The following is a 14608-nucleotide window of genomic DNA, read 5'->3' on the forward strand; positions in this document are numbered from 1 at the left end:
AAAATATATATATATATATAAAAAGAAAAATTACAATAAAAAAATGTTAGAGTTTACCTCTTGTTACAAAATAAACTTTTTGAATTTTTAATTTTATCAATTTAAATTATAATATTTTGATTTATTTTCAATCTAAACTAAGGGCGATTATGAGTTCGTCCAACCCAACTCACCCGCTCAACCCGACTCAATTCGGCTGATTTTGGATGGATGCATATCTCTCGACAAACAGATGCTGATGAAATATTTCAAAATTCGCAAATGTGATTCGGGTGGCGGATCAACCATCTTACACCTGCATGAACTCGATCCATCCATCCGGACATGAAGTTCAAAAAAAAAAAAAAAAGTGAACTGATAACAAGTAACAACATAGAGTAACAATAATAAATTATATATTTTTGTGAAAATAAAAAATAATACCTTTAACATATGCATGTATAGTGTCATGGCCTATTATAAACAACTAATACATATTTTTTCAAATTATTAGTTATTGGAGATTATAAAAGTAATAAATTATAATTCAAAAAAATGTCTAAAATTTGTAAAGTTCAAACCCCCAATCGATTGCATACATCCGCTAACCTGCACGGTTTGCTCAATCTGCATCTGCCAAATCGGTGGGCAGATGCGGATTGATTTTTTTCATTTCTCCTAATTTTAGACGGATGACGGATGTGATGCTATGCGACCCAACTCGATTTGCAATTACTCCTAATCTAAACCATTAGTCTATTTCTATTAACTAAAAATGGAGAAAAAAACAATATTTTAGTTATTAAAGTCAAAAAATATATATATATATATTTTAGAAATTTTATATGCACTTATATTGATTTTAATGACTAAAATTTTATTTTTCTATTAGTTTTACTTAAGTTAAATAGACAAATAATTTAAATTAAAAATAAATTAAATAATAAAATTAAAAATTTATTTTATTATAAAAGTCGTGGGATTTTATTTTATTTTTTGGAATAATTTTTCCAAATTCAAATAAAAGAACCGCATCGACAAACTTGTCAAACATGTATACGCATATGAACAAAACCCAGTGAGTCAGTCCTAGTCAAGACTATTGGTTTGGTCCAATGCCATGGCCCATTATTCTACTTTTCTTGCCCATTTTCCACGGTAAGAAGTTGTTCTATGACTCCTCATCCCCTTGTTTTTGCTTTTGTGTTTGCTTTATATTTTAGGGTGAATTATATTAATAGTTTCTATAGTTTGGAGTTTGTGTCACTTTGATCATTGACTTTTTAATTATGATACATTTGACCCTGAATTTTTAATCTTGTTCCAAATAAGGACAATTGAAGATATCATTAGATTTTCCAAGGGTAAAATCGTCAATTTAATAAAATATAAACTAATTTGACAAAAATAAATGTCAAAAAAATATTTTTGAATTTTTAAAAATTATTTCTACCTACTAAAAATAAAATTATGTAAAATAGATAAATCTTTTAGACATTTATTTATTTTTTCTACCAAAATAATTTTTATTATGTGTTTGGATGATGATCATGTAAAATTAATTTTTAAAAATTAATCATGTAATTTTTATTAATTTTTATCAATTTTACATAATTTTATCATTGGTGGATAAAAATAATTTTTAAAAAATTAAAAATATTTTTTTGATATTTATTTTTATCAAATTAGTTTATGTTTTATTAAATTGACAATTTTGGCCTTGAAATTAAACAATGGCATTTTCAATTGTCCTTATTTGAAACAAGATTCAAAAGTCAGGGCCAAATGTGTCACAATTGAAAAGTCATGGACCAAAGTGACACGAGTCTCAAACTATAGGGACTGTTAGTGTAATTTGCCCTATATTTTAACTGTTTACCTTGTCTCCCACGCTTTTGAAGGAAAGTTTGATTTGATAATACGTTTCAATCATGTTATTAAATTTGACCAGTCGTTTGGTTTAGCGTAATTTTTATCAAATCTTTTTTAATTTGGTCGTCCACTCAGTTGTTTGGCCAATGGTCTATCTGGTTGACCGTCCGGTCATCCATTCAGTTATCCACCAACGATCAGTTGTGAAATTTAATAAAATACTAAACGTTTTCATGATTTGATGAAAGCTTTTGATTTTGCCTTCATTTTTATATGAGTTTGATGATTGGAGACCAAAAAATAAGCATTTTTATCAAATTTAAATTTGATGAAATATTTGAGTAAGGGTTGGAGATGGTCTTACATAAGAAAAAAAAATAATAGCAAACAAAAATTTATAGATTTTATTTAAAAATATTGAACCTGTTGCACCACAATGGCCCAGTTTGGTGAATTTTTTTTTATTTTTTTTAAATCACAAAGTTGATAATAAGAAAACAAAAATTAAAGGCACTCATTCCTCAACTTCTAAATAATAATTTTTTTAAAAAAATTATTTAAACTATTTATGCCTAATAAATTATAAACAAAAACTACACCAAATAATCTAATGCAGACTCCCAAATTAAAATAAATTATAATCACTTCCTATAAACTGTAACAAACAACTCCAATTATCACTTGAGTAATATTGTTCTAGCATGTTTAATTACAAAATTGGGCAAAGAGTTTCTGTTTTATATTTGACAATGGTTGGTGTGCAATTCATCAAATAAGTAAAAATAAAATTATACCTTAAAATAGTTTTACAAACTTTTGAACAATTTTTTCAGATATAAATATATCTTGATATTGACATCATAGATATTAATTATATTTTAATAATAAATATGTAAATTTCTTAACTAAATTTTAAAAATGTTAGTAAATAAGAAAAAAAAAAATTTCTTATTTTGATTTTAAAAAATATTCAAATAAATAAGTAGATAACGGTAACTAAATAAGAAGACAACAATAACTCATTGATCACAAATCAAGATAAGTTTTTAATGGGATAGGCTTTTCTCCCATTCACTTTATAAATTGGATCGTACTATTGGGCCTAGAAGACGGACCACGAATTCTGTTTCGATAATTCGAATTGTTCAATGTGTAGAGGTCGTTGAGTACTTCATCCTTGCACAAAGTTACGTTGATCAAATATAGATAGCCCTTTGATTGGAATACATTTTTGTCAATATTTTAAAATAAATTGTTGATAAAAATGTGTTTCGATCAAGGGAGTACCAATATCCGAACAACGTGAGTTTTTGTAAGGATGAATTACTCAACAAGCTCTACATATTGAATTGTTTGGATCATTGAAACAGGACTCGTGATGAGTTCCATAAATCCAATAGTACGATCTAGTGTATAAAGTAGACTGGAGAGAACCTAGCTCTTTTCTAATAACCAAACTTGGGCCAAAAAAAATGTTGGTGTAAAAGTTGACCTTAAGCTATGCTTAATGTCTAACTGGATTTTAAAATCCTCAAACTAGCTCATGCATAAGGGAAAATTTAATTGTTACCAAATATTTTTACTAATTCACAAATCAATTTTCTTTATGTGGTTTAGGGCTAGAGCTAGAACAGAATAAGTTTATGAATCTCACTTTAACTATCCCGAATTTACTCTGAATAGGAACGTGTAGTTGAGATTAAACTTGTGTAGTGTATAATCCATGTGTAGAATAAATTTGAACCACAAGATAATAATTCTGGATGATTTCTAGGTAGATAAATTTGAGTTTGTAATATTATTGATTAGAGTATGATCCAAGGTCTAGCACGACCTAGATATTTATGTCGTATATATATTTATAATTTTTTTACACATGTTGAAACAATTTGATTAATATCCATAAATATGTATATATTTCTTATTTTTATTATAAAAAAAATACTAATGGATGTGTGTTTAGTATTAAAAAAAAAAAAAAGAGTTAAAAATAAGTTGATCAAATGGCTCTTAATATTTTAGAAAATTTTAACTAAATTTTACTAATATGAGTAATATTATTCATTATATACGTATTTTATTCTTATCTAAAATTTTAAAAATAAAAATTTAGAAATTTTACTTCTTTTATGTTTTGAGTTACATCTTACTAACTGCCAAAACTCAAAACTTATCTTTCCAAGTACCACCACGCTAAATTCCTTCTACGACTAAGGTCAAGTTTGGGAAGTCTCAAAAAAGTTAAAAAGTCAAAAAGTTATTCAAAAAATTAAAAAGTTATCACTATTCACCAAAAGTCAACAATTACGGCTGCACAACTCCCAATTCTAATTTTCCCCTACAAACCAATTTTTACAATTTTTTATTATACATTTTTCCATAAAAAGTCAAAAAGTTAACCAAAACATTCATATTTTCAACCCCAACTTTTTAGTCTAAAAAGACAAAAAGTGCACTTATTTAGGACACCCCAAACAATCCCTAAAATCTACACCATAACAACATTCGGTTATAAAAAAGTCTTTCCAAGAAAACTCGTGCTATGCCCATTTTTTTATTTTCTTTTATCACTGGTTAAAATTGTGCATAGAACTGTTTTTGAATCATCATTTTTTTTATCATTGTTTATTTGATTCTAAATCTTTTTTTTGCTTTCTAAATTTAAAAGAAAAAATTATTAAAATTTAATTTCTTAATGAAATTTGTTCTTTGGCCTAAAATCGTGCGAAGTTTATCTAGTTAAATAAAAAAGAAAGGTTACTATATATGCTTACTTCTGCCATAAAATTATATTAAAAAAAAAAATTATGTATTTTTGTATTGATAATAGTTTGTACTATTATCACACCAAAAATTAGATTCAATTTTCAAGCTCAATAATGTGTCAATCAGTTAGGATTCTAAGATTACACACTCTCTCATATCTTTTCAATCATCAACTAATCATATACACATTATTGGGTCTAGAAAATGAACTTATATATCATTTTCCTAAACTATTTTGGTGTAGTTCCGAAGGGGATATGCTAAAAAATATATATAAAAAAAGCAATTTTGCAAGAATAAAAAAAAAGTAGAATGATAGAAATGGAGTATGAGGTTTTGCAATAAAATAATTTTTTTTAAACAAAATGGAAGATGCCATGTTGCATTGTGGACTATGACTTTGTGAAAAAAAAAAAATCAATACAATGGTAATATCAATGATTTGGTATTATCATCCAATCGTTATTTGTTATTCTTTCTTCTATATATATTTGGTAATGTGGCATATACCACATAACATATACCCTATTTGTATATAGAAATTACTCGGCTAGTAGGGTTCACTCCTCCCATATAGATTTATTATGTGTCACTTTAGAAGTTATTGGGTGTGCATACCAGATTCCGCACTAGATGAAAGTGGATCGGGGCTCCGCTCTCAGTTGGACTATCCAGGGACTGAGGTTCCTGCCACAGGAAGCACCGTCAGAGCTGCCCGGTCGGGGTTGGCCGGATAACCCCTCCGGTGTGGGAATTAGCGATCGGAGGAGTGTATAGAGGGTTGAATTTGTATGTAAGTGTGGTTTAGCTCGGAATAGTTCAGTTACCTTCAATGTGAAGTTCATGTTGTATATATAGTGTTCCTTGCTTGCTTCTCAAGGTGGGTTCATGGAGCTTGGATGCTGCCAGGTGTCCTTTTGGTATTGCTCATGGTGGGGGACCACCTGGTAGTTTCCAATAAATGCATATACTTATTGCGGTCATGCTGATAACAAACCACATTCCCTTGGTTCAACAATTTTCATGATTCTAGGTGTAGGGGACCAGCTGAGGTGGCAACTTGCACATGCACACATTCACAGCTTCCACGTTTCCTTGCGAGATTTCCTCAGCTCGGTACCGATGTTCCTCAGCTAGACATCAATATGCCCTGTCTCGGCCTTTTATAGGATCATTCATGTAGATGGGTTGATCCATCCGGATATCTTTGTATTGGCTCGGCCTATTTTCTGTTTGGCCCATAGGTTCAGTCTCGCAGCTTGGCCCAGCCCAGCACCACGGCTAGACTAGCCTTTCCACTGCGGGTTGAGCCCAAGTGCTTAAGGACTTAAGTGGACTGTTGATCGTGAAGTTGGGCTCAATTGGTTTGCCCATATACTCATCCAACTCACTTGGATTTGGACTTCAGTGGATTGGGTCGGCCCAAGGCTTGGACTCGACCTATTTCACGTTTAGCCCCTTCATTTGCCCCTTAGCTCGCGCTGAGGTTCCCCTTAGGGGGAGCTATTGTTCTGCTTCCCAAGCGTCGCGTCGTTTCAGTTTTCCCCAGTTCGGTCTTGGTGACAGTTCAATCCTGACACACAATTCCTGCATGCGTCCTTTCATAGTGACACGTGGCGATATGAGATTGGTGTGTAGAGATAGTGCGTCGATTCCATACTGAAGGTCGTGCTCCGTGTACCTGCGCGCCGGCTAGTTCAATTAATGCTCTGGTTGTCAATACAAATCCCTTCATTTGCTTTTCTCGTTCCTCTAGTGAGTTCCAAAGAGAGAGAAAGAACCCTTCCCATTCCTCTGAACCAGTCTCGTTGGTGCTCTGCTCAGACTTTTTCACCGCTGATCTTGCTCTGCTACCACTGTTCTAATCTCTGTAAGTCCTCTTGCGACTCTTCTTCTCTTGCCTCTTTCTGCCTTAATCATCTTGTTTGGTCTACTCGTTGTTTGTATTCCATACTCTGTTATTTGAGTCCTACCTCTGTTCCATTAGGTCTGTTGAATGGGGAAATTCCGTTCACTGGTTGATACCCCCGAGGCCATAGCTATGTTCCGCCTGAACTATAATATTCCCAACGACGTTACCCTCTCGTTAGCGAAAGTAGACGCCAAGCATATGGGCATGAGGAATACCGTTGCTTTTCCCATCGCGGTCATAGTCGAGGGATGGGTTCGGTTCCCTCTTGACCCGTTGGTACGCCGATTTCTGCATCAAGTCCAGCTAACCCCAATGCAAGTATCTGTGAACTTTTTCCGTGTTGTTTGCGGTGTCTCTGCCCTCAATAGACGATTGAGTTTGAACCTTGACATATGGGATATCTTAGGTTGTTATACTCTTTCTCATAACAAAGACCACAACACATATTACTTGCGTGTTCTCTCATTTGATTGTCAGGGTGCACTTTCTGAGAGAACGCCCTCTCCTGCCCGCAGTTTCGCAGGGAGCGGGTCTGTGGCGAAGAGAAGAGTGTTGGTGGATTTAGAGGCCGAGGCCTTCGGAGCCTCCGATGCTTTGCAAACCCCTCTGGAGAAGACCGAAGTGAAGAGCCTCATAGAGGTGAAGATGGAGGTTGGAGCTTCTGGGACCCCTACAGCTACTGCCGAGCCCTCAGCTTCAATCGTTGCGCGAGCAAAAAAAAGAAGAAGGAAGACTGGCAAAGTAGTGGTGGGGGGAGCTTCTGAGGATCCTGCTGAGGATGATGATGCTTTTGAGAAATGGGAGCCGCTAATATCGCATAAGGGTAGGCCCATTTCCACTTCTGATTCAATTGGCACTTCACAAGATTTTGCCTTTGATTTGACTAAGTTTTTGTTGATGCCGGTTGATATGGCCGACCACAATGGGCCCCGTGATATTCCTATCCTGAAGGGGACCCTGCAGATGATGACTGCTGTAAGTGTTTCCTCGTTTTACTTGCTTTTATTCTTGCATTGCTGTCTCCTTTTCTCTTAATTCTTCGTTGTCCTTTACAGTGTATCCAGAGAATGCATCTGTCCATTACCCGTGCTGAAGAGCTAGAAAGGGCCGTGCTGGAGGCCGCAATGAACGCAGAGAGACTGACAGTAAACTTTGAGTCAGAGAAGAAGGACGCCGAACTGCTGAGAGGGAAGCATTTCGTTTGAACAAGATTGTCGCTTCGGCTGAAAAATCGAAGGAGGCTGCTATTGGGACGCAGGCTCAACTTGAGGGGAAGGTGGCCGAATTGGAGGCTCTTATTGCCGTGATGGCTGCAGAGCGTTCTGCACTGGAAGCCAAACACTGGCAACAGGGTTGGGATGAAGCCGGGGCTGCCTATAAGGAAGAGGTGTTAGTGCTGCGAGATAAGCTCTTCCTGAAGGGTTGGACGAGTGCCTTGACTGCTGCGCTGGTTCCTGAAGGCTCTTCCTTGTTTCAGGATGTCCCCGTTCCTTCGAGATCCTTGGGTTCGAAGGCTGTTTCCACCCCTACTGTCCTTCCAGCCGAAGTTTCTCCAGAAGATGATTCTGCAAGCAAGACCCAGGACAGGAATGTTGCCGCTGAAACGGTGGATGTTGAAGGGATTGAAACCCCAGAGACTGAAGCCACGGGAGATGTGGTTAAGGAGGCTTCTACTTCTCAGGGAGTTGGAGCTTCCTCTACTTTTCCTCCCATAGACGGTCTGGACAAAATTGCTGATGCTGCTCCTGAGTTGTCCACTATTGATGAAAATTGATGTTGAAAGGATTTGGACTTTTTTGCTTTGATGTATTGTGGCTCGGTCTCCATGACGAGCTTTCTTTCTGCACTTGTAAAGACAATTTTTCTTTTCTTTTCTTTGCTGCTGGTTATGAGGCTATCTGTGCCTTTTGTTGGATGACAGAATTTTCTTTTTGAACTTGCAATCTGATGCTGTTTGGTTTCTATGTTTGAATGTTTCCTATACTGTCTGCCCCCGGCCGAGCACTGTTGGGACCTTGGAGCCGAATAGATGCTCAGTCTGGTTCTGTATTTCCTTTAAATGGATGTTCTGTCTGATTCTGTACTGTTTGCCCCCGGCCGAGCGTTGTTGGGGCCTCGGGGCCGAACTGATGCTCGGTGTGGAACTGTACTGTTTGCCCCCGACCGAGCACTGTTGGGACCTAGGGGCCTCACTTGTGCTCGATGTGGCTAACGGGTTTGTGGTATGGCGGTGCTGGAGTTCGTAAGTGGGTCTTACTTAGGTCCAAGTTGGTTTTGAAAGAAAACAATTGTTTGCCCCCACCTGGAGCTAAGTAAGATCGGCACTGAAGATTATGCTCTTAGGTAGAACTGCTGAAGTCTGTTTCAACTTTGGTAGCATAAGAGTGCCTAAACGGAGTAAAGGCATGAAAAGGTGTCTTACTCAGATCCAGCTTGGTTTGAAAAAAAAAAAAAACGCTTGCCCCCAGCTGGAGTTGAGTAAGACTACTGCTAGAGGCCTGCTCCTGGCTGAACTTGGCCAAGTTTGTTCCAACTTTGTTTGTTCGTGTCAGTACTGACATGTTGACGTGTTGATACTTAAGAAGCTCTGTAGATGCAAAGATGTTTGCTTAAGATATGTCAGCGTGGTTTCCACCAAGCAACTCCACTTGGCTAAATAGAGATGTTTACTTAAGATACATTAGTGCGGTTTCCACCAAGCAATTTCACTTGGCTAAATAGAGATGTTTACTTAAGATATATTAGTGCGGTTTCCACCAAGCAATTCCACTTGGCCAAAGTCCAATTTGGTTGCCAAACATAATTCCACTAAGCAATACCACTTAGCATGTTTGAGTGCTAACCAAATTTAAATTTCGTTCAGTCGTTTTGAAACTAAGTCCGTTTGGGTTAAGGCCAAAGCTGATTCCGTTTGGTAAGTACCAAAGCTAATTCCGTTTGATATACATCAAAGCTAATTCCGTTTGGTGAGAATCAAAGCTAATTCCGTTTGGTAAGAACCAAAGCTAATTCCATTTGATAAACATCAAAGCTAATTATAAGAATTTGATAAATTTGAGAGAAGTGGGGAAACATTTGCATTGGTCAATAGATAAATGCCTTTACATTCTGATAGAGAAAGTTGGGGGATAATTCTATTGATAGTATTTCTTGAGGTTTGCTACGTTCCAGGGTCGAGGTATAGCTTTACCATTCAGATCCTCTAGGTAGTAAGTGCCATTTCCAACAACAACTGTGACTTTATAGGGACCTTCCCAGTTAGGCCCAAGTTTGCCCTCGCCAGGCACCCTTTTGTGATCCATAACTTTCCTTAAAACCAATTCTCCTGGTGTAAATTGCCTTGGGAAAACTTTTTGGTTGAAACTTCTGATGAGCTGCTGCTGATACACTTCAAGTCTGATCAGCACTACCTCTCTTCGGCCCCCTACCATATCCAATGCTTGCGCAATAGCTTCCTCGTTACTGGAGCTTTCAAATAATTCAGACCGAAGGGTTGGGAGACCTACTTCGAGTGGGATGATGGCCTCCATTCCATAAGTTAGAGAGTAGGGTGTTTCTCTCGTCGAGCGCCGTGCTGTGGTTCGGTAGGCCCATAATACGTAAGGTAACTCTTCAACCCATTTGCCTTTTGCATGTTCAAGCCGCTTCTTCACTTCGTTAATGATAGTTTTGTTTGACACTTCTGCCTGTCCATTGCTCTGTGGGTACCCTGGAGAAGAGTTCCTATACTCAATTCTGAGGTCGGCACAAAACTTTCTAAAGACCTTACCATCGAACTGTGTTCCATTATCCGCAATCAATACCGGCGAAATGCCGAAACGGACCACAACGCTCCTCAAAACAAACCGCTTCGTGTCCGTTTCTTTGATACTTGCCAGCGCCTCAACTTCAACCCACTTAGTAAAATAATCGGTTGCGGCAATGAAGAATCGCTTGTTCCCAGTGCCTCGCGCCAATGGTCCGACAATATCCAGGCCCCATTACGTAAAGGGCCATAGGTTGGTGAGTGGAGTGAGAGTTTTGGCTGGCTGATGAATGAGTGGAGCAAACTTCTGACATTTGTCGCACATCTGTACATACTGCTGTGCATCTTGTTGTATCCGTGGCCACCAGTACCCGTGAGTGAGGGCTCTGTGTGACCTTCCACCAACGTGGCATCCAAAAATCCCGTCGTGAATTTCGTAGAGAACATTCTCGACGAGGTTTGGATGCACACATAGGAGGTAGGGGCCAAGGTAGGAGCGTCTGTATAGCTTCCCAGATGGTGAGATCCAGAATCGAGCTAACTTATGTCTGACCTTGTTGGCTTCCCTTTTGTCTTCGGGGAGTGTACCAGATTTCAGAAAAACAAATATCGGATCCATCCAGCTCGGCTCTAAGTTGTTGCAGAGGACTGGAGACGCAATACTCAGTTCTGGTACAAACTTAACCCAAACTTTTCTGGCATCCTTTGTATCCACTGATGAGTCGAGGCATGCCAGAGCATCAGCATGGCTGTTTTTGTCCCGACTGATTCGTTCTACTCGTATGGATTGAAATTTTCTGAGCAGGTCCTTGGCCTTGCCTGCGTACATAGCCATTCTTTCATCTCGTGTTTCATAGACCCCAGAAAGCTGGTTGACCACTAGTTGTGAATCACTGAAAACAAGAAGCTGTTCCGCACTGAAGTGTTCGGTGCTACGTAAGCCAGCCAATAACGCTTCGTACTCGGCCTCGTTGTTTGAAGCCTTCCAACCGAGTTTGAGAGCCTGTTCCCAGATAAACCCTTCTGGTGAAATAAGTACTACTCCTGCCCCCGAGCCTCGGTTATTGGACGATCCATCAACATAGAGCTGCCAAATGTTTCCAATAAAGAGTTTTCAGGCTTCCGAAGCACAGGGTTTTCCTTGTTCAGTGGTGCATGGCACCTGTGCCGAACGCGGATCCCCTAGTTCGGTGCTTTGGATGGGAGCAAATTCTGCGATAAAATCCGCTAAGACCTGGGCCTTGATCGCCGTCTTGGGTTGATACCGATTTGCTAATAAACTGAATCAGTGCGGCTGCCATTCCGGCTAGTTTCTGTAGTTCCTTAGCCTTTGTTGGTACTTCAAGATCTTGTATCGCTCTGATCTGATTCGGATTCGCTTCAATTCCTCTGTGAGTGACCATGTATCCCAAGAACTTCCCTGTTCCTACCCCGAAGGCGCATTTCGAGGCATTGAGGCGAAGCTGGTGGTTTTTCAGGATGCCAAAAACTTCTTTCATGTCTGCAAGATGGTTAGTAGCGAACTTGTTTTTTTCTACCATATCATCTATATATGCTTCCATGGTTTTTCCCAGTTGGTCCTTGAACATCCGTGTAATCATTCGCAGGTAGGTTGCCCCGGCATTCTTGAGGCCGAATGGCATTACTTTGTAGCAGTAAGTTCCCCTTGGAGTGATAAACGCTGTCTTTTCTTGATCCGGACCGAACAGCGGTATCTGATGATAACCGCTATAAACGTTCAGAAAGCTCAGACGCTCATGCCCTGCTGTTGAGTCCACTAGTTGATCAATGCGAGGCAGCGGAAAGCTATCTTTAGGGTAGGCTTTGTTCAAGCAAGTGAAGTCAACACAAACTCTCTATTTTCCATTTTTCTTCTTGACTACAACCATGTTGGACAGCCATTGCGGGTACTGAACTTCCCTGATTGCTCCTGAAGCCAGGAGTTTTTTGACTTCGGCAATTACTGCTTCGGTGTGCTCGACTGACGATCTCCGACTTTTTTGCACAATGGGTCGAGCTGAAGGGTTGATGTTGAGCTTGTGGCAAGCAAATTCTGGGTCCAACCCTGGAGTATCATATGCTGACCATGCGAATACCTCCATATTTTCCTTCAGCAGTTCCAGCAGCTGAAGTTTCTCATCAGCGCCTAGCGAGGTACCGATAAGGAAGTACTTTTCTGGGTCGTCTTCTTTTACCAAGACTTTCTCCAAATCCTCTACCATCTTTTCCTCTGGGGTTCCCCCTACATCTTCCAAGGCTGGTTGTTCGGCCACTTCTACCGTCTGTACCCGATTGCAGAGCTGTTTTGCCTTTAATACTGCTGTGAAGCAATGTTTTGACGCAACTTGATCCCCTGAGATCTGTTCTACTCCGTGCTCCGTTGGGAAATGAATGAGCTGGTGGTAGGTTGAAGGGACTGCTTCCATTCGATAAATCTACGGACGGCCAAGTATGGCATTGTAAGGGGATGGTGCATTAATTACCAAGAACTCTATTTGGAGGGTTTTTGTTCCCGCTACGACTGGCAACACTATTCTACCAAGTGGCCATTCTGGCTGTGAATTGAAACCGACCAACGGGGCTGCCGCTGGGGTGAGGTGCTGCTCGGAGAGACCAAGCTTTCTGAATAAATCATAATACAATATATCTGTTGCACTACCTTGATCTACCAAGACTCGTTTTACGTCAAATCGTTTCCCAATTCCCACAGTTATAATTAATGCATCAGTATGTAGGTGTTGTATGCCTTCTAAATCTTTGCTAGTAAATGCAACAGTGCACAAGGGGGATTTAGGTACTGTATGCACCTTTTTCGATGCAGGCTCCACTGACATGACCCGCTGAATTTGCGCAGCCTTAGCGATCTCTTCCTTCAGTGCCTCCTCAAACTCCTGAGTCGCTCTTCCGTGGATCACATTTATTATCAGCCGAGGTGGATGCTCAATGTTTGGTTCTGGAGGTGGTTTTCCCAGTTCGGTCACTTCCTTATCCTGATCAATGTAATCCCTTAGGTGTCCAGCTGCCACTAGGTCTTCCACGTGTTGCTTCAATGCCCTGCAGTTCTGAGTCATGTGCCCCCTGTCTTGGTGGTAGGTACATCTGAGCTTCTGATTGCATCAAGCTGGATCTCCCAACATTTTCGGCGGCCAAACGAAAAAGGGCTCTCTCTTGACCTTTTCCAAGATTCGATAGATTGGCTCTTTGAATACAGTCACAACGGCTTCGTGGGATTTGGACTTATCCGCTTCATTTACTGCAATCCCTCGGTGTTTTCCTCGATCTGTTCTCTTCTTATGCCGAGTTGTTTGTTCTGCTGACGTTACCTCGATGGGGATCTGATCGTCTTCGAGACGAGCGCACTGCTCAATCCTGGCGCGCAAGTCTTTCAAAGCTGTGGCCGGGGGCTTGGTAAGTGAATGTCTCAGCTTACTTTCCGGGCGTAGACCATGTTTGAAGGACATAACGGCCATCTGCTCACTGCACACATTTTCCTCCAGGTCATTGTATTCTTCCCAGTACCTCCTAGCATAATTGTGCAGCGTTCCTCCTACTCCTTTCGGAGACCGAACAGTGTATCCGGCTCCTTCGGGATCTTAGTGTTGGAGACGAACCTGGCTAGGAACTCTTCGGAGAGCTGCTTCTAGCCATGGATCGATCCAGCAGGGAGAAGATCGAACCATCGAAGTTCAGTTTCTCCCAAGCTGGATGGGAAGACTTTACACATCAGTGCCTCATCTCAGTTCCATAGGGGCATGATCTGTCTATAGTGGCTAATATGTGTCAGCGGGTCCAACTTCCCGTCGTATGAAGTGAACTTTGGTGGGGTGAATTTCTTTGGAGGTCTCATGGTCTCGATCTCCGGGGAGAATGACGGAGAGACGAGCCTGTCCAGCGCTCGGTGTTCCCTCTAGTGAACAGTACGGTCCAGATCATCCTGATGTTGTTCATTCTGCCTATTGCCAATCAACCAAGTACGAAGGTCTTGTAGGGGCTACCCAATTTGCTGACTGACTGTCTTCTGCCTCTTAGCCCTTCTTCGGCGTGACCCACGGGTGTGGCTGATTGCCGCCTCACTCTGTATCGGGGTAGGCTGTCTTCGTTGCCCAAACTCATTTCTGGGGAATTTTTTCGCTGGTGGCTCTCTAGATGAGCTCCTTCGTTGTAGACGAGAGGGTTCTGCTTCCATCCTTTTTTTCGTCGGATCTCCCAGCACCTTTTTAAGTTGGGCTTTCAACTCTTGTATCTCTATCCCTGTGGAGTCTACGATGCGATCTCTATAATCCTTTTCCAGAAGAAAGTGATGAGAAGAACCTCCAGCAAAGGGCAATCGGTGC

At 40.0% G+C, this 14608-nt stretch overlaps 1 protein-coding gene across 1 annotated transcript; it reads right to left on the minus strand.

The window, feature by feature from the left end:
- Positions 1–12709: 12709 nt before the first annotated feature.
- LOC145796247 (uncharacterized) lies at positions 12710–13345 on the minus strand. The gene has a single exon (XM_082881302.1). It carries the CDS (start codon positions 13343–13345, stop codon positions 12710–12712), a length of 636 nt encoding a protein of 211 aa, XP_082737428.1.
- Positions 13346–14608: the final 1263 nt, after the last annotated feature.

Source organism: Camellia sinensis, chromosome 7 (assembly GCF_055761805.1).
Source record: "Camellia sinensis isolate YWXY chromosome 7, ASM5576180v1, whole genome shotgun sequence".
NCBI lineage: Eukaryota > Viridiplantae > Streptophyta > Magnoliopsida > Ericales > Theaceae > Camellia > Camellia sinensis.

What these genes read in the sequence shown, in the direction of transcription:
- LOC145796247 (XM_082881302.1), bottom strand. Translation starts at nt 13,345, where the DNA reads ATGACTCAGAACTGCAGGGCATTGAAGCAACACGTGGAAGACCTAGTG.